General features: G+C 41.4%; 2 protein-coding genes across 2 annotated transcripts in view; one reads left to right on the top strand and one right to left on the bottom strand.

The window, feature by feature from the left end:
• The window catches only part of LOC146634286 (NLR family CARD domain-containing protein 3-like), a 612,463-nt gene that overhangs the window by 493,818 nt on the left and 97,392 nt on the right, over positions 1 to 21,253 (bottom strand). The window lies entirely within an intron of this gene.
• The window catches only part of LOC146634295 (uncharacterized), a 15,894-nt gene continuing 12,327 nt past the window's right edge, over positions 17,687 to 21,253 (top strand). Inside the window, exons 1-3 of the mRNA XM_085377192.1 lie at positions 17,687 to 17,799; positions 18,302 to 18,755; positions 20,875 to 21,034. Of these exons, the coding sequence (XP_085233318.1) occupies positions 17,687 to 17,799; positions 18,302 to 18,755; positions 20,875 to 21,034 (727 nt within the window). The remainder of the gene's footprint in view (positions 17,800 to 18,301; positions 18,756 to 20,874; positions 21,035 to 21,253) is intronic.

Here is a 21,253-nt window from a genome sequence, read left to right on the forward strand (position 1 = left end):
GAACCCACAACAACATAAAGAAACAAGATAATATGTACCTTTACCCTATGCCTCTAAATTTGACAACCTATGGGTAAGGTTGAAATATGGTGGAAGTAACGATCCACCTTCCCGCGATTATGTGGCGGAGGAACTCCTTTTCCAATCTTCTTGGGTAAACCCTGTTATGGATTCAAATATTGGGGATGGACACAAGAGGAAAAACCCAAAGAACAACACTGGTCCGGCCGGGTTGAGTCAAACAATGATTTTAATGATCACACAAGTGGGAGATGGACACCGTACGCAGACAGCCTCAGATCTCTCCTCAAAAACCACATTTCCATAGTTTTATGAAATCAGGGTATTAGAACGCCCCTTCATGCGTAAGACAGGTGCAATACAATCAATGTTGACAGTTTATTTAACACAGAAAAGAACATTCGCTCCTTCCCGAGGACAGGCACTCCCACCTGTCTCCTGGAGCCAACTGTCCCCCTGCGGAGACACAACATTGCAGCTACAAGGATTTCCAAATTGATTAAGGTGATCAGTGTGTAATGCTCTGAATCAAGTATGTAATATTAAATGAATATTGTTTAATCAACTGCCACTACTTAAAACATAACAAAAGATATAACTGAATACAGAATCACAAAGAATAACATTATATCAGTGTTGTGTAAGCGCGTGCGGCCTTCTATGCTCAAAGCCTTTCCCCTCCATAGATCAGCCAGACATTCGCGCTGACTGTAGCTTTTAACCTTTATTAACTTGAGCACAACTCTACAATGAGCAACAAACTGCAATATGTGTGAGATGATCAGGGTTACACCTGCAATGAAAGATCATATGATTATTCTGGTACCTGTAAATAAAAGATTAACCTAAGGTTATAACAATCACTGTAATGTAAAGGTTAATGTAAGGTCAAAAGCTTCAATAAATGTTTAATGCAAAGCTGATTATATGATTCTGATGAACTAATAATGCAGATACTAAAATAACAGAAAAACATCCCCTTTTTATCCCACAACCCCCAGGACATCTATGCTTTCATTTCGTTACCCAATAGAAGAGTTTGAGTTGTGCTTCCTTCAAGAAGCCCCCTTACGACGTTTTTTGGAAATTCATCATACCAACTTAAATCACCCTAAGTGGAAGGAATGGTCTGTAGAATCTCCAGTCCAGCTAGAAGTCACAACAATTGTGGTGAAATTTTGGACAGGAAGAGTTCCGGACCAAGACATTGAGCTCTATCTACAAAGGTACTGTGAAGTCTTGCAACCTCCTGTGAAGCCGGTTGACAAATTCGGCTTATGGTACGGAGTAAGAAAATTCAAAGTACGAATGCGGAGAGATGGAGCAGGTCATATTGTTTCCATCCCTAACTCCATCTCTCTGGGCCCTTTTAATGGGCGTGTCATATATAAGCCCTGATAAGTATGCACAATAATAAGGCTCCAGGTCCAGATGGCTTTCCTGCAGAATTCTACAAAGAATTCTGGTCGATTCTAGCACCAGTTTTCTACAGAACGTTGTTGGAAATTAAAGAAAAGGGCAGACTTCCATCAAATATGAATTCTGCAAACATTAATCTCCTGCTAAAACCAGGCAAAGACCCTGTATATCCCTCAAGCTATCGTCCAATATCCCTTATAAATGTAGACCTTAAAATAATCTGCAAAGCTCTCTCAAAGAGACTGGAGAAAATAACCCCCCTCTTAATTCATCCTGACCAAACTGGTTTCATAAAAGGTAGGCACTCATCAACAAATACACGTAGATTACTTAATTTGATAGACTACTCATACAGTAAAAACCTAGAAACTACAATATTCTCTTTAGACGCAGAAAAAGCATTTGACAGAGTTAACTGGAAATTTCTATTTGCAACTTTACACAAATTTGGTTTTGGATCCTCTTTCATAAACTGGTTAAAAATATTATATAATTCCCCAACAGCTTGTGTTAGAACAAATGACCAGACATCCTCCAGCTTCTGTCTCTTGAGGGGCACCAGGCAGGGATGCCCACTCTCCCCTTCACTATTTGCAATTTTTATTGAACCACTAGCAGCAGCAATTAGACAGAATTCAGTAATTAAGGGCATAAAATGCAAGAACGTGGAACATAAAATCAGCCTTTATGCAGATGATGTGTTACTCTTTCTCCAAAATTCACAAACCAATATCTCTGGGGTGATTGAATTGATAAACTCTTTTGCAAGAATATCAGATTACTCAATTAACTGGTCAAAATCTACAGTCCTACCGATTAATTGCTCCTTCCATAATTCCTCTTCTACACCACTGCAATCGGGAAATATAAAATATTTAGGTATTAATGTTTCTCCCAAGCTTGCAGATCTAACTAAATTAAACCATATCCCACTTTTAAAGAAGGTAGAAGATGATCTGGCTAGATGGAAATGTCTACCCATATCACTCATGGGAAGGGTTGCCGCTATAAAAATGATGGTCTTACCAAAAATAAATTATTTATTCTCAATGATCCCAACTAAACCGCCACAAGATTGGTTCAGATCTCTAGATTCATGTATGTCCAAATTCCTTTGGAAAAATAAACCCCCACGTATAAGCTTAAAAACACTACAAAAGACCAAGGATAAAGGAGGACTAGAACTGCCTAACTTTCAGCACTACTTCTTAGCCAACAGGCTTCAGTTTATCTCAGGATGGCTAAAACACACCCTCTTAGATGAACCTTGGCTAGATGTAGAACAAGCACTCTGCAATAATCTAGAGATCTCAGACCTACCATTTATCAGCTCAAACATCCAACGACATGAATGCTTTAAAAGCATCAACATCAGCTCTTCTCTGACAGCATGGTGGGAGTTTCTAAAATTGACGGCGTCTTCATTAATCCCATGCAAACGTACACCTATCTGGAACAACCCTGACATATTACAAAACAATAATATGATAAACTTTTCAGATTGGAGTGATAAAGGAATCAAATATTTAGAACATATACTAGAAGGAACAGAATTTATTTCATTTGACGGACTAGTTACACAATATGGGATCAACAAGAAAAGATTTTTAGAATATCAACAAATTAAATCCATAGTAAAAAAGAAATTTAAACCGGGTCAAGTTGAACTACAAACACCACCAAGTGTGGTTCAATTTCTTACTCTTAAACCCCCCAAATTACTATCCAAAATATACAGAATGCTTTCTAAAACAGATGAATCAATATCACTTCCTATTGCAAAATGGGAAGCGGATTTATCAGTTAACTTAGACCTAAACTTCTGGTCTCAGATTTGCTTAAAAACCTTTCATCTAATTAGAAATCCCAGTCTTCAATTAATTCAATACAAAATATTACATAGAGTACACTATACAGGTCATCGGATGTTCAAGATGGGCTTTACGTCTACCAACAACTGCTCACACTGCCAAACCAATTCACCGGACAATTATATCCACGCTCTTTGGTTCTGTCCACCAGTTCAGAAGTTTTGGCGCAAGATATGTGAAGACTTATCGAAGTGTCTGAAATGTAACATTCCAACTTCCCCCTTAGTGTGTTTGTTGGGCAGCTTAGATAATGTCACTTCAGAAAAGAATATCGCCCATATGGTTTTCACTGCCCTATGCATAGCCAAGAAAACAGTCCTCATGAACTCTGGGCTGGGACCCGGACTGGGCCTCGGGGGCTTGGGTCCTGGTTGGTGTGTTGCCGGGGTTGTGGGCGGGTGGGTGCATGGGGGCCCAGCCCTGGAGCAGGGTGCCGCCGGTGCGTCGAGCCACCTGGGGGGCTCTTCAACTGGTGGGGGAGATTGTCACATCTTGCAGGAGCTTTCCTCTCCTCAGGAGCTCCCTCTGCAGGAGGGGGAGATACAGGAGAGGTGGAGGAAGATCTCAGCCTGGGTGTTTATTGTCTTATGTAGTCTGGAAGATGAGTGGATGGTGGGGTGGGTGCAGTTTTCTCTGTGGTGGGGTTGGGTGGACTGTCCCGGGCTCTGTGGGGCCGGGCGGCGCTGCTGCACTGGGCCCGGTCTGGATGGGCCTGGGCCCCCTTTCCCTGGCGGGTCGCGGAGTATGGGGGTGCCTACTGGGGTCAGCGGGGGAGCTGGCCCCAGGGAGGGGTCACTTGCCCCTCCCTTCCTTCCCTCCCCATCTCCAGCTGCCTCCCTCTTCCCGCTCCACCACAACCACCCACACATGCAGGGCCTTGGAGTAGGGGTATGTCACCAGGGTGCAGAGGAGGCTACCCCTCCCTCTGTCCCCTTCTGGCTGCCTCTGCCTCAATTTTATCCCACAACTTAGACATTCACATTACTCACACTCTCATTACACATACATATAGGATCTTGGGGGTGGGCACGATACACGGAGTCCAAAGTACCATCAGGGTGTACACCCCACCCCTGGCATCGTTGCCCACCTCTCAATTTTAAATACACGTAGACATTGAGGGCTAGCAGGAGGGACCATGCGCTTACCTGCTGCTCTCTGGCAGGTAGCTCCATGCCCTCCTGGGTTTTAAATGCACCTTAGAACACACATGCATCAACATTACAATGAGCGGGTGGAGGGAGGTTTGGAGTCTTCTCTCACCCCCGTTCTCTGCGACCTGCTGGAGCAGGGGGGCTAGGAGGAGGAGTTGGCCGTCCGACTGCGGTCTGGAGTGTGGAGCCTTCCTGCTGCTGCGGAGTCGGGGCGGTCTGCCTCCCCCCACCGCAGGGAAAAGGGAAACACCACCTGGGTCTGGGTGCAGTTCCCCCCTCCAGGGGCGAGGGCACCTAGACCCGGTTTGTAGAGTACGCTTGGGGAGTGTGATCGTGTGTACAACGTCTCTTTATGTCTGTCTCCACGTTGGTTGAGTGTGGAGTAAGTGCATATGAGAGCATGACGGTGGGAATGGATGTTTGTATCTGTGTGTGCCTGTATGTCTGTGTCTATATGTCAGGTTGGGTGTCAGGCGCCACCTCTCTGGGGACATCTCAGGCCCTCCAAGGTTTGGAGGCCTATCTCCCCCTACCACCACTTCCCCTGCCAGTGGCGGACCCCCTCAGACATCGGTGCGTTGGTGGTTCTTTGTGTCCGGGGATGGGCGTCCAGGTACACACCGGCTCACTCCTTGGCGGCCGCTTATCGGGGCCTGGAGCCTGGGGCTCGCTCGGGCCACTTCGGAGGTGGGGTGCCCCCGGCCTCTCGGCCTGGGGCTCGGTCACTCAGGCGCAGCTGGCTGCCGGCGGAGCTCACGGGCGCGTCACTGCAACTCCCCCTGGCTTCTGCTCCGCGGCTGCTGAGTGAGCCCTCATCTGGGACTCTCCTCAGCTCTTTCCGGGACAGTGGCGCAGCTGCCCCTCTGTTGGTCTTCCTTGGTCTCTTGTGTTCTGGGGGCCTCTGGATGTCTGGAGTTTTGATCTCCTCCACACCTGCTTCACGCCCTGGAGGACGGGGCTGTGGCCCCCCCACACCCTCTAGCAGATTATTACATGAAGGAACCTTTTAAAAAAACAAAAAACAAGCGCGTCCATGCTCACAGGTGTACACACGGGTGATCACACCCACAAACTACACCCTTTTTGGCTCCTACCTCAAAGCACACTGTGTTCTGTTGATCTTATGTGCTGCACAATAATGTTTAACATTTAGTATTTACTGTCATATTCCCATATATCATTGTGATGTTGTTTATTCTATTACTCTTGTTCTCTTCTGCTTGCTTTCTTTTTTCTTTCTCAGCAGGTGACCCAGGTGATCGATAGATGCATTTTTTTTCTCTGCCCGTTCTGTTGGTTTTTGTCTTTTGCCCTTCTCCCCCGTCCCTCTTCTCAGCTGTTTCTCTTTCCCTCTTTCTTTCTCCCCTTCTTTCCCCCAGTCAAGTCTGTCCCGTATTCAGTAAGTGAAAATAAAATAAACAATAAAAGGTGAATCAAATGGACCATTACGGCAAGGCTGGGATGGTCAGTTTGGTAAAGTAAATCCGTTGGGCATCTTTCTTTGCCTTTAGACAACAATTCTGATGGCAAAAGAGCCAAACGGGACAGGCCAAAAAAAAAAACAAAAAAAAACATGTTTAATGTTATGTATTTTCTTCTATTTAGTCTCAAAAAGCTCCTAAAACAGTCAGTGATCACTGTTGACCTCCCTCGGCTTTTATTACCACTAATCATTTATTTAAGCTCAGTTTGTAAAATCTTAGGATGTAGCTACAGCCCAGCCCATGCAGCAGTATATGAATGACTGACCTCGTATTGTGGATGGATTATCTCAGTTGTTCTCCTGGCTGAAGTCTGGTCCTTTTACAGCATCCTGCCATGCGATTACATTTGTTCCTGACCACCGAGAACACTCACGTTAACTTTTATCGAGTGGAAAAAAAGTTAGCTTGTTTATATTATGCTAACATAGCTGTGTCGCTAGCGGTCACGTAGCACATCATTATATACCAGCTAGCCAAACTTCAGTAACCCAACAATCGTCACTAGGGTTGCCAACTCCCTGAAAAATAAATAAGGGACACCTCGTGGCCAGGGCCGGGCGACCCAGTTGTCTTCACCCTTCCCAGTTTGGTGAATTTTCTAGCTTTTTTTTTGTGTGTGAAATTATTTTTTTAACCATTTGACTTGAAGTTGATTTAAGTAGATGCATATTCTATTCTTTGTGATATGAACACATGTGAAACAAATGATCATTTAGCCATTTATTTTTAGCTCAAAATGACAACATTAACACAGTAAAACAGGTCTCTTTCTTAAACAGAAGCCTGTCATGCTTAACTTTTGAGAATATAAGTAAATCTTTCTTTAAAAGAACTCTGTCCTGCTTAACTTAAAATAATAGAAAACAATAGAAAGAAAAATATTCTTGTAACAGTGCACATTTAGTGCATTTAGTACAATTGGCTTCAGTTGAGGTATTATTTCAGCTTTTCTAATCAGCTGCTCCTGTTTGTAAACCCGCTTGTTCCCATGATTATGCATCATAACTCATCATCATTATTCATCTATGTATTACTTTTATGTATTAGTCATCTATTTGTTGTAATCATCTATCCTTGCAGTTGTTTATTACACAAAATAAATTATATTATCACACTTCTGGCCACATAGCGCTGATATTCACTGCACATGCCCATATTAACTTTTTCCAGCCAGGTGTTTTCCTTTTCCCATTCTTCCCTTTCTCTGAGGGGAACAAACATTGCTGCTCTAATGCTGGGCTCACACTGTGCGGTTTTTGGCCCATTTTGAGCCGATTTTTGAGTGATCGGACCGATTTTGGCCTTCATCGTGCGTCGTGTAGTATACGTGGGGTAAAGAGAAGTGATTAACACCTCACGACCAGCTCCCGATCATCAATCGCTCGTGAGGGTCTCACCACAGGCGCTCACACTGCTCACGCGCAAACACGTAAACGTCGGTGAAAAAGACGGAGCAGCACGGCAGTGCAGCGTGTGATCTGGACACAAGCGATGGAGGCACAACTTGTAGAACTTTGGAAAGCTCATCCGAGCCTTTTCGATGTGGCATCACAAAATTATCACGACCACAACAACCGTGAAAATAGTTGGATCTACACTGCTGCTCAATCACAGCTGCCTGATCAATGTTTTTCATTAGCAATTTAGCAAAGTTGATGGTGGTGGTGTGTCTGTGTGATTGAAAGACAGAGAGAGAGCGCGAGCGACAGATTTTCTGTTATAAACTTCATTTTATGGAGGCACAGTGTGCGCACTCAGGTCGCATCAGAGCATCGGTGAGAGTGTGAGACCCTGCATCGTGACCTACCAACTTCTAACCTCTGCGAGTCAATCGTGCAGTTTGAGCAGGAGCTGAATAACGTGACTGAAAAAAATCGCACAGTGTTTGCCCAGCTTTAGGTGTACTGTCGTCCGAGACTTGCACCGCAGTGTCGGCGTTTGTTTCCCTGTTGGCCATGCTTCTTGTTGTGGTCATCTGTTGTCTTCCGGTATTTTCTCCGCAAGCGACCTTTCCTCGACCAATGAGATGAGCGGTAATCTGAATTGTCATACTCGAATTGTCATAAGTGTGCTGTCAGCTCATTGGTCACAAAGCAGGAGAGGGGCTGGGAATTATGCTTTCCAACAAAGCGTTAATTCCATTAACATTTATAGACTACTTTTGATTCTCACTGTATTACGGGACAAAGTGCGTCCCTTATTAGCTCAATACGGGACGTGTACTTTTGTTTCGAAATACGGGACGATTCCGTATTTTAAGGGACGGTTGGCAACCCTAATCGTCACTGCTGTTTAGTTTTCTGTCTTCATTTATGTTGGAAGTGATAACAGAGCTGTACGTTTGAATTTGTTTCCAAAACCCCGCAGTCAGGACATGCTATATTTTATTTAGATAGAAGCTAGCGAGCTAACTCCCTGCTAACTTCTAACTCCGTTAAATGTCATAAATTCCGTTTTCATGGATGCCTGGATGTTAAACTCAATTGTTACACCCGGTAGAGCAGAACACTGATCATTTTATTAAAGATGAAAGACTTTAGACAGTTTTTCAACTCTCAGTAATGCCATAGTGATCGTTTGATATATGGACCTGCAGCGGAGTTTAGACCCAGACACGGCTAGTGACGTCAGACTGAACAACCGGATAGTTTCTTTCCACTGTGTTCCTGTTAATGATAAACTACAAATTTACCCTAAATTACTAAAATATCGATATTTTAATGTGAGAATCGATTCTAGAACATAAATGACTGGTATCGGAGGAATCGATATTTCAGGATCGATCCGCACATCACTAGCAACCAGTCTTCGCAGTCTTTTTTGTTGAAATGAGGGAGGAGCAGATTGCGCCGCCTATGGACTAGTGTGGTCTGTCCTCAGTTGTGAGCAGATTTTTGACTTGCTGGTTCCTGGAGGACATCGATTATTTAAAGGAATTTAAAACTAACACCAAGGTAAATACTGAAGGTTTGAAGTTATCATCAATGGTTATTTTAGTTGCTTTCTATACTTGTCCTAAACGGTATAAGGGAGAGAGGCATATAACATCCTTAGATAGCAGGTGAAACTGGGTTAATTTACTGTCATTGTCTTTGGCGAATATAATTAAAAGTTACTCACAAAACTCCTACTGCCTATATTCTACTCAGTAAAGTACATTTTATCTTATCTTATTCTGTTTCCATCACACCAATATCTCTATGCAGTTTGTGAATTTACGTAATATAATGTACACCGCGTTTTTTCTCCCTCTGTGCATCTGCAACCAGCTATTTTTAATTAATTCAAAAAGTAATGATTTTTTTATTTTTTAGTACTGTGCTTTAGTGGATTCCCGCTCAGGTAATGCGGCCATTATGCACTACTCAGTAAACAAAATGGCAGTTAGTCGTACAGTACCACGTGACATACATGTGCAATGTGGCAAGCTCACTTTATAGGGGTGTAAAATATGAGATGATTGTTTAAATTACTGCAGTAGATGCCTGCAGCTTAAATGGTAATGTTATCAGATGGATTTATGGTGTGCAAAAAGAAGGGGGGCGGGGGGGAACAAACACAGCTTTTTCAGCCTAAACACTGCCTGGATCACTCTCCTAGGCTACGTCCACACGTACATGGGTAATTTTGAAAACGGACATTTTCTGTTTTCCTTAAAAAAAAAAAAAATCCCATCCACTCGTAAAAGCCAAAACGCTGCTAGGAACATGCTAAAGCAGCAGGTGGCGATATATTCCTAATGTGTAGAAATGTTGGCCAATCAGAAGTCATGAAGCCTGGGTGGGAAAGAGTAAACAAAGATGGTGCATAGAAGCAGAACTGAGTCCTATGTGTGGAGGGACAGTAACTGTGTGTATGTAAGCATTGAAACACTGCATAGAGTAAAATTAACAGTAATGGTATTTTTTCTAAGTCATTGTAGAAATTCATTTCACCGAAGCAATAACCTGGCACATGGTGTGATGTCAAAAAAGGCACAGACCTTTGATGCTGCGTTTCCTCTGTTTCCCTCATCCACACCTAAACGCAAAATCGGTTTTTGAAAATCTCCACCCTTGCATGAGTTTCAAAAAAGTCTCCGCTTTCAAATACTGGTGTATGTGTGGACGTAGCCTTAAATACTGTGCTGTTCCATCTAGTTATTGGTTACTGAAAAATGTCCAAGGCAGTTATTAATTTAATAAATAAGTGCAGCTGTTCAGATCAGATGGTGATGTAGGAAAATGCAGAACATGTTACTATAGCTGAATGCTGTGTAAAACACTAGTATTAAATCTAACTCCCATTGATGGCTTAATTAACTATTTAATACAATTAAGTCTTTCACTAAATATCCCCCTATGCATAGTTAAGTAGTCTATGTAGCAGTCTACTGCAGGGATGTCCAAAGTGCAGCCTGCAGGTCATATGTGCCCCCCTAAGTGATTTTGTGTCATTCAACTGTAAATGAAACATGTTAAAATTTTATAGTGCTTGTACAGCACACAGTTGCTGAAGATAGACAATTAATAATATTTTTATGTTCAGATTTGTTCTGGGATATGTCACCATTTATATATATCTTCCCGTGACTTTAAAGTCTGTCAGCTAGTTAGGTACATTTTTGCACTGCCAGTGTTTGCTGTTGGAGTTGATCAGTTTACCATATAAACACTTGCAGTGCATTTCAAACTTATAATTACACTGTTCATTTTGTGGATTAGTAAGTAAATCTCCTATATTGAATTATCCTGGAAAAAATGGAAACGTTTGCAACTTTTTCTTTCTCATGTACTTTCTTTTATTTCCTTACGACATTTAGATTCTTTGGGATCTCAAACACCATCTTTGACATGTAAGTCATTTTCATATTATTTGTATTACTTATTAGCCATATTCATTAGCTTGCACGGATTATTTTGAAAAGTGATGGTTAATGGGACATCTGTGAAAGGAGTGCATTACTATTTTTTTTCTTCTGGTAATCGGTATAAATGTTTATTTAGCTGCAGGAGTCAATGACCAATTTCACAATTAGACATCTATTGAAATTTCAATGTTTTGTGCTAACATAATGCCAACAGTGCTCTCTTCACATGTCCCACAACTCTGACAGTTTTGCTCCTCCCCTCACAATTGGAGTTCTCTCTGAGCTGCTGCTGTCAGGTGCATCAAAACATTTTACATTCCCTTGTTATTCTAATCTCTGAGTTTAGGACTCCAAACATTCACACCTGCTGTCAGTAACCAGAGCTCACAGGACTGTAAGTAGTGCAGCTCATTAAGGTGAATTGAATTGAAATCTATACTTTATAGGAAGGTTTTTACTGATAAAAGTGGTAATAAACATGGTAACCAATAAAAATGCAGTGCCGCTTTAAAAAAAAAAAGAAATTACTCCTGTAATTTCAAACAGTTTTTTTAACAGCAGGTGTGAGCATCCATAGTCGTTAAGCTTTGGTAAAGATTTAAAAATAACATAACATTAAACATTAAATAAGTTTGATGGTGTTGACAGCAGCAGCTCAGTGTTAATCAGCGGATGGTGAGGGGAGCAGGAAAGCGTTTTTCGTCATAGTTGTTGGAGTTGTTTAAGATGCTGGTATTCATAGGAACAAAAATTAACTGAGTTGTTTTCCATTCTATAGAAATTGTGTATCTACTTTTTAATAAGTCTTTATGCTGATGTTCTTAATTATCATGTATTGCAGATTTTATTTTTAAGCAACAACATTTTAGATCAGATCAGATGCAATCAAAATCAATCATCCCATGCAATCAGCCTTACAGTACAGTTTTGTAAGCTGTGCACACAAACAGACTGTTAATTTACAAAATTGATCATTCAACAAATGTAAATCACTGCAGATTTTTTGTTTTAGGTGCACTATATGGGCTCAAAATGTGGTCATAAATATTTTGTATTTGTAAATCAGGATTTGTATGTGTAAAAAGAATTTGTGTGTGTGTAAAAAAAGATTTGTGTGTGTAAAAAAGATTTGTGTGTGGCCAAAAAAACCCTGCACGTTACAAGTACGAATTTTGACCCTATTTTTCTTCCTTTCATCTGATTGGTCAATGTCATGTCAATCACAAATGTAACAATCCAATCAGAGAACAGATGGGTTTGGCTGTCGGAGGGGAGCTTTTTTGAACTGCAGGTCCTTGAAGGGTGATACAGTTTGAAGCTGGAGGATCTCTATATAAATATCCGATAGCAGCTCGGTCCCCTAATTTTCAGCAGCTGTTGAAAGGATAAAGTTGTGGTGTATCAGTGGTTAGAAATACCATTATTACTTTAGGATTAGTTTAACACAAAGTCAGGGCTGACCCAGGACCATTGCTGTGAGTCACAGCGTGCAGCATAAAGGTCCTTTCACATCAGACGCAGGATGTGCTGCTAATGCTAACTAAAAGCAAAGGATCCAGAATTTGTAGCGCTGGCTGCTGAGCTCTGTGGGTTTTTGCAGCAGCTCTACCTGTACTAGATGCACCTGCTCCTTGTCGTTTCTATCTCTGACTTTATGTCCTCTACAAGAGTTTCTGGGGTTTTTTGCTAGTTCTTCAAATGTTCAATAAAAACATGTATGCTAATTCATAACGGAGAAAGCTTTGTAATGAAAGCTGTCATTTCAAAAACACTGCCCCCCCCGCAGCGCTGTTGAAAAGGCTGTGGAAGTCCCTGTATTATGCACGTAGTCCTGTGACACAAAAATCACCAAAGTCGGACGACCACAGACTGTTTTCCTTCGTGGTGATGAAGGAAAACGCTGGGTTGGCATGTAAAAGGGCATTTATTCCCTTCAAAGACCTGCAGTTCAAAAAAGCGCCCCTCCGGCAACCAAACCCATCTGTTCTCTGATTGGATTGTTACATTGGTCAATGTCATGTCAATCACAAATCAGATGAAAGGAAGAAAAATAGGGTCAAAATTCATACTTGTAACTTGCAGGGTTCTTTTTTGGCTAAGTCAGCACACAAATCTTTTTTACACACACACACAAATTCTTTTTACACATACAGATCTTTTTTTATGCACACACACACACACACACACACACACACACACACACACACACACACACACACACACACACACACAAATCTTTTTTACACATACAAATCCTGATTTACAAGTACAACATATTTATGACCACATTTTGAGCCCATAGCACTGTAACAGCTAGAAGGAACTCCTCAAAATTAAAGGCAGAATGGGGAAATACATGGAAATAACCATTTTCCTTCAAGCACATGAGCAAAGTTAAATTGGTATACTTGATAACTGTTGTTATAAGTATCACATGAATATGAATCCCCACAATTATAGATTTTAATTGGCAAGCAACATGCAGATGTACAGAAGGACTATAAACAGCAATTTCTATCACATACAACTCTTTGAGAAAATACCAGCAACAGTGATAATTTATCACTTGCTGATTTATACATTTTACAGTGTAGATTGATGGAAAAGCTCCACTCTGGCTGAAGTGTTTTTTACAAACAATGTTTCCAAATACAGTGGCTTGCAAAAGTATTCGGCCCCCTTGAACTTTTCCACATTTTATCACATTACAGCCACAAACATGAATCAATTTTATTGGAATCCCACGTGAAAGACCAATTGTGGGGATGGTGTGTTCAGAGTGATGTGCAGTGTTAGTTTTAGGCCACACATAGCGTTTTGCATTTTGGCCAAAAAGTTCCATTTTTGGTCTCATCTGTCCAGAGTATCTTCTTCCACATGTTTGCTGTGTCCCCCACATGGCTTGTGGCAAACTGCAAACGGGACTTCTTATGGTTTTCTGTTAACAATGGCTTTCTTCTTGCCACTCTTCCATAAAGGCCAACTTTGTGCAGTGCACGACTAATAGTTGTCCTATGGACAGATTCCCCCACCTGAGCTGTAGATCTCTGCAGCTCGTCCAGAGTCACCATGGGCCTCTTGGCTGCATTTCTCTCTTTCTCTGCAGCGCCCTCCTTGTTCGGCCTGTGAGTTTAGGTGGACGGCCTTGTCTTGGTAGGTTTACGGTTGTGCCATACTCCTTCCATTTCTGAATGATCACTTGAACAGTGCTCCGTGGGATGTTCAAGGCTTGGGAAATCTTTTTGTAGCCCAAACCTGCTCTAAATTTCTCAATAACTTCATCCCTGACCTGTCTGGTGTGTTCTTTGGACTTCATGGTGTTGTTGCTCCCAATATTCTCTTAGACAACCTCTGAGGCCGTCACAGAGCAGCTGTATTTGTGCTGACATTAGATTACACACAGGTGCACTCTATTTAGTCATTAGCACTCATCAGGCAATGTCCATGGGCAACTGACTGCACTCAGACCAAAGGGGGCTGAATAATTACCGTAATTGTCGGGCTATAAGCCGCTACTTTTTGCACAAGCTTTGAACCCTGCGGCTTTTAGTCAGGTGCGGCTTTTCTATAGATTGTCCATGATTTTTGTGATATCGTAAGACGATTTGTTTTGTTTGTTCCGCTGTTGTACGGCACTACGTTGCCTGGCGGAAGGATCGGGGTTCAAGAGTGGTATGTTGGTCACATGTCCATCCGCCAGGCAACATAGTGCCGTACAAGTAGCGCGAAAAACAAACTTCAAAGTAGCGCTACGCGTTCAGCGGGAGTCGTGGATGACGAGCGGCGATAAACTTGCGAAAAGCAAGTTGTGCTCAACTCCACCGGTGGATTCTGACAGCGCCACGGCCCTTCAGAGGGTGTTCGACTCCGACACTGACAATGACAATGAGGATTTCTTTGGTTTTGAAAGTGACAACGAAGGAAAGAAGCTGAGAGTGGATGACGAAGCCATCCTGATCCTGTTCGTATCCGACACTGGAGAAGAGGACTTTGGTGGTTTTAGAGCGCAGGAAGATGGTGGTGAATGACTGACTTTTCTTCTTGTTAAAGCCGTGTCACTGCACCTGAGCCTAAAAGGTAGTCCGAATCTATTTTTCTGGTGTGCTGTAGGTTATTGTTATGTAATACATTTGTTACTCATTTATGAAGCACAGCACATGTGCAAATATGTACCCATAACTTGTTTTTCAAAATATTAATAAAAGGGGTGTGTCTCCAAACAGCCATCTCTTTCCTGACAATTCCCTTTGTGCATATTCTCTTACATATGATGAGTCAACATTGAAACACCTGCGGCTTTTGGTCAGGTGCGGCTAATGTATGTACAAAACAGGATTTTCCCCTGATTTTAGCTTGTGCGGCTAATATTCAGGTGCGCTTTGTAGTCCGGGAAATACGGTACGCACACCCCACTTTGAAGTTATTGATTTGTAAAAAATATTTGGAATCATGTATGACTTTCATTCCACTTTCACGTGTACACCACTTTGTGTTGGTCTTTCACATGGAATTCCAATAAAAATTATTCCTGCTTGTGTCTGCAATGTGACAAAATGTGGAAAAGTTCAAGGGGGGTGAATACTTTTGCAAGCTACTGTATTCCTCTTCAGAATATCTTCTGCAATTTTTTGGATTGCCGTATGTGTGAAAATGGCTCACACTTCTATTCTGCACACAATCTTCTGTGTATTTTAGTGAAATGGATTACCTTCTTGCCAAATCACGGACAAGGAGAAGGAGAATTAAAGTTCGAGTTCAGCAGCATTTACATAGCCTTGCCTTAGATGCTGTGGAACTTGCAGAGAAGGCCGTGGACCAGGCTTTGCAATACACTGAAGATGTGGCGAACAAACATTCGATTGTGGATGAAGCAGTGGAAAATATTGAAGATATAGAAAATAAAGATGAGACTATCAACAAGGCAGAGGACAATGTAGAGGAATATTCGAGTAACAGCTTGGATGAAGATTTACCTCTGGATTTTAATAGTAATGACTTTTACATGGATAGTGAAGCGGATGAAGAACAAAACTGTGACTTTCCTGATGTGGAGTCAGACTCTGATGCTAAGAGGAAACTTGCTGAATGGGCAGCAAACCGAAATGTGTCTCATTCTGTGTTGTCAGAGCTCTTAACCATACTTTTGGAGCTTGGTCTAGATTTGCCAAAGGATCCCAGAACTTTGCTCAGTACATTAAAAGACTGTGAAGTGAAACAGATTGGCAGGGGAAGTTACTACCATTTTGGTCTTGAAAGTGCAGTATTGTCAGAACTGAAAATGATAAATCAACATGAACTGAAAACTGATACATTAACCATTCGTGTGAATGTTGATGGTTTGCCTCTCTTTAAGAGCTCTAATATGCAACTGTGGCCTATTTTAGGTAAGATAGTTGAACTGCCACAAGCAAATGTTTTCATGATGGGTATATATGCTGGTCCCTGCAAACCTGAGTCGGTGAACGACTACATGCATGATTTTATAGAAGATGTAAAAAAGGTCACAAAAACTGGTATTGTTTTCAATGGAAAACACTTCAATGTACCCCTTCCAGATGCTTTTATCTGTGACACCCCAGCTAGAGCTTATTTAAAATGCATCAAAGGTCATGGTGGCTACAGTTCTTGTGAGCGCTGTACACAGTATGGTGTTTATGTTGATGGGAAAGTTATTTTTCCAGATATGGATTCAAGTCTCAGATCAGATTCTCAGTTTGAAGAAATGTTAGATGAAGATCACCACAACTCCAAATCACCTCTTCAAGAGCTAGGCATTGGCATGGTTTCAGAATTTCCCTTAGACTATATGCATTTAATTTGCTTGGGTATTGTACGTAAATTACTTGCCCTGTGGATTAAGGGACCATTGCAGTGTCGGGTTCCTACTTCTACTCTGTCTGCCATTTCAGATCACTTAAAACAGTGTAGGCAAAGTCTGCCACGCACGTTTTCCAGAAAGCCACGGTCCCTAATGGAGTACAGACAATGGAAAGCTACAGAATTAAGACAATTTTTGTTGTATACTGGACCAGTTGTGCTTTTCCAGAAACTGTGCAATCCACAGTACAAGAACTTCCTGGTTTTGTCATCTGCTATGAGGATACTTTTGTCTCCTTTGTGTAAAGAGTACTGTTATTATGCAAAAAATTTATTGAGATGCTTTGTTGCCAACTTTGCTAAGATTTATGGGACTAAATTCTTAGTTAACAATACACACAGTCTTTTGCACCTAGCAGATGATGCTACAAAGTATGGCCCTCTGGATTTGGTTTCATGTTTTCCATTTGAGATGGTGAGAAGACCACAGGATCCTGTACAGCAAATTGTCAGACGAGTTTATGAAAAGCAATTGTATCCTCACAGGTCTTGCAAAATGCCAGAGGGTGTTCTCACACAGCCACATACATCTGGACCTATGATGACTGAATTTTTTGTCCATCATTCTTTTCAGTACAAGATGTACAGACATGGAAATCAAATAATCTCCACCTCCAATGGAACAAATTGTTTTGATCTTGAAGGCAAAGTTGCAGTTGTGCGGAACATTGTGCTGTTCATCGGAGAAATACATGTTTTGTTTGAACTGTTTGAGACTGGAACAGCGTTTTTTAACTACCCTATTGATTCAACATCTCTGGGTGTGCATTTGTTGTCAAAACTGTCAGGTCATCTTGCTAGTGCTCCTGTAACTAAATTTACAAAACCAATTATTTTGTTACCTTTTCGTAATGCATTTGTAGCTTTGCCTCAGCTACACAGCATGTAACTTAATGGCATTTACAGGATGTCTTCATTCAGTGTGGTCGAGTTTGTGGATGAAGTTGACTGTGATGGCTGCAAGAAGGTAGACATCATTCCATCAGAGTGGTTCCATGATGCAGAGAGAAAATGATGCTGGTGGCCTCCTGCCTCATTGGTGAATGTGACAAAGGCTGTAAAGGAAGGAACACCACCAACCAGCAACTGGATACTCTGCAATGTCCGTGTCATGGGAAATGCAGGTAAGTTTGACTTTATTTGTACACTACATCTGTATTTCCTTTTCTTTAAAAGTTTATACATGAACTTTTTTTTTTTTTTACTTGGAGGCTTTTGAAAATGTAAGGCACTGTATTACTGTATTATTGTATGTTTCTGTTCTGTGTCCTGTGTACTGTTTGTTTGTATATGTGTCTTTCTGGCTGCTGTTACAACCAAATTTCCCCTTGTGGGACAATTAAAGTATTATTCTATTCTTTTCTACTGGAAACCATTTTTTCATTGTCATTGTTTTTGAAGATTTATGTCTTCTTTACATTGTATCTTACATGTTGTATTCTGTACAATTTATGTTATAGCAACTTATGCAAATGCCAGGGCAAAGTTGCATCAAGCAGAGTATTCATCAGACTTGACGGACAATGAGAATGGCATAAGAAAAAGAAAGTAAGTGGTACTAGCATACAAACAAGATGAAGTTTATTTCCTGCAGTGTCATAAATGTTCTGTGCTTAACCTTTCTAGGCCAAGTGTTAAACTGATCAATCAACTGAGCAGCCACACTGAATCAAGTGAGCCTTCTGATTCAGATGAAGAACTTCCACCCACGCCTCCAGAACAACTCCTTCAGCGACCCTCTGGAAAAAACAATAGTGTAGCCGCCAGCCCCGCTGCCCGGAGTGCCGCCAGCCCCGCTGCCCGGAGTGCCGCCAGCCCCGCTGCCCGGAGTGCCGCCAGCCCCGCTGCCCGGAGTGCCGCCAGCCCCACTTGTGAAGCCATGTTCTCGAAAGTACTTGCCATTTTAGAGGAAGTGAAGGAGACTCAACTGGTTCATAGCAAGATGTTAAATGCCTTGCTGAATCAGAAAAACGGTTCAGTTACGGAGGTCCCTGAAGGGGTTGTTTTACCTCTTAAAACCCAAGACGATGTTGAGGCTCTTAATGGAAAACTGGAGGACTCCAGTCTCATGTCTGCTGTAGTAAGTTTTTTTTCCTCCCCATTCTGCTTGCCACTGTTCTTTATACAGTAGTCAGAAAACATTCTTTGATATATTTTCTGAAAGACATTCTCCTTCATGATTTTTTTTGGTATACAGCATAATTGGTTTCATTTAACACAGCAAGTCTTACTGGTCCTGAGGCAGCAAAGCAGGCCAGAGACTATCACATCTGCTACCATGTCTTTCTGTTGCTATGATATTTTTTTTTTCTGAGATGTTACTTTTATACCACATGTTTACCTTCCAGAAAGTTACATTTTTTTATTCTAATGAAGCATTTGATTCTGATTTTGATAACGGATAGATTTCTTATATTTGTTCTGCTATGATAGTTTATGCAAATTCTGGCCAGTTCCTATTTATTTTAACCTTTTAGCCCCCAACCCGTCGCCGATGACAGGTTTTTCCAACCTGTCTCTTCCAACCAGAGCTCTACCAGGGGCCCAACACAGCTGGACTTATTTAGAAGAAAAGAGATGCCCAAAAACAAACCACAGGGCCAAAGGTCACAAAATTGTTTTTGTTCTGTTTTACAATTAATAATTCAAATTGCCTATTCTAAATCTTTTATTCATGTACATTATGAGTCCCTTTTTCAGTTAAAAAAACAGTAAAATTTCAAGTTTGTTTTTTGCCCTTTTCTGTTATTAATCCCCGATTACACTCTTATAGTATACAGTAGAGAAAAAAACCTAGCAGATGTGGAAAGTAGAAGTAATCCTGAAAAAAGGGATAAAAGCACACACACTCACAGCTGATTTTATGACACTTTTACAGCTAAAACAACAAAATATTCACAGGTGTCCTGCTTAACATTATGGATAAATGATAAAGGGGTAAGGAATAGGGGTGGGTTTTGATTATAGATTTATCAAATAAAACCTATTTTAGTTTGGAGAAAGTAAATGAGAGCAGGCACACGCATTCTGCACAAAGATGTAAACACAAAGCGCGGACCCGCCGACAGATCAGAATCAGTGAGATGTGGCCTTTCTCAGCCGACGGCACTTTGTGTTTTTTGTGCTAGATTCTGAAGCTGCAGGTTTTATCTTTCTCAAAACAATATTTACTGAACCAGCAGCAAAAGAAGATCCAAACTACACTGAAAATTTCGCTTCACGTAAACATCGTCATGAATTCCCTCTTACTTTTGCTGTTTTGGTTTTCCACCATGGTGGTTTTCCATGACGGTACTGGAATATTTCTAACATTTTGAGTTATTTTCCAGTATTAGAAAATCAGCACTGCTCAGTGTTAACCATTGTTAATCTTCAAAACTGACTAGGTTACTTTTAAACATATAACACTGTCAAAAGTGTTAATTTAACACTCAACAGTGTTGTATTTAACACTCAGAGATGTGGACCCATATAGACACTCTCCAGTGTTAATTTAACACTGGAGATTTTGCTGTGTAGTATTTCTTATCTCCACACAATTAACATTAAGTAATATGTAAAGCGTCCATTTATCCTCCATTCCTGGTCCATTATCTTAAGCTTAGGCTGCTCCCCCTGTGACCCAATCCGGTACTAAGTAGAGAGGCCCAGACTTCGCTCTCTCCAGTCTCTTGGCCCTGCTCCTCCAGCGGAATCCCAAGGCATTTCCAGGCCAGCAGAGAAACATAGTCCCTTTAGCATGTCCTGGGTGTTCCTCTGGGTCTCTTCCTGGTTGGATGTGCCCAAAACGCCTCCCCAGGGAGGCATCCTACCCAGATGCCAGTATCTAATCCAGGGGTGTTAAACTCAAATACACAGTGGGCCAAAATTCAAAACTTGAACAAAGTCGCGGGCTAACGTTAATATTTATTATAAATATATTTATTCCTCCAGATATAGGAATGAATCTTTTCTTATGGACTCAAACACATTTTGCGGAAAAACTGAATATGGAACAAGCAAAGCTTAATACTAAACTATATATATATATATATATATATATATATATATATATATATATAATACCAGTAGGCCAGCTCTAATAGTAATTTGGTATGGCTTCGCGGGCCAAATGTAAGTAGGCTGCGGGCCAAATTTGGCCCGCGGGACAGAGTTTGACACTTATGATCTAATCTGTCCTTTTTGTATGTTCCCCTCAGGTTGCCATGGTAGCAGATATAGGGGGAACAAGCGTAGATGATGCTACAAGGAGAATGATGAAATTCCTCATATCACCCGAGCTTGCCGTGGAGTACAACTTGCTTGGCCGACATGGGAAGAAAAAGTTCAGAGATTTGCGCCTCTTTAATGTTGTGTATGGTAAGTTAATTTCACTTGAGACACTTTTTTTAATAAAGTGTTTGAAAGTGTAAGTGAGATTGGTTATTGTGCCATCTTATATATTTGAGGCAAGAAAGTGAAATAAACATTGTTCTTTGTAAATCTTTCCGAAAGGAAGTAAGCTACGGTTACCTTTACTTTGGCTTACCCATTTTTCTTCTTCATTTGCAGAGGCACTGAAGAAGAATTCTTTGACTG

Source organism: Diplotaxodon limnothrissa, linkage group LG3 (genome assembly GCF_057381915.1).
Source record: "Diplotaxodon limnothrissa isolate DT_005_m linkage group LG3, D_limnothrissa_male_GT1.1, whole genome shotgun sequence".
NCBI lineage: Eukaryota > Metazoa > Chordata > Actinopteri > Cichliformes > Cichlidae > Diplotaxodon > Diplotaxodon limnothrissa.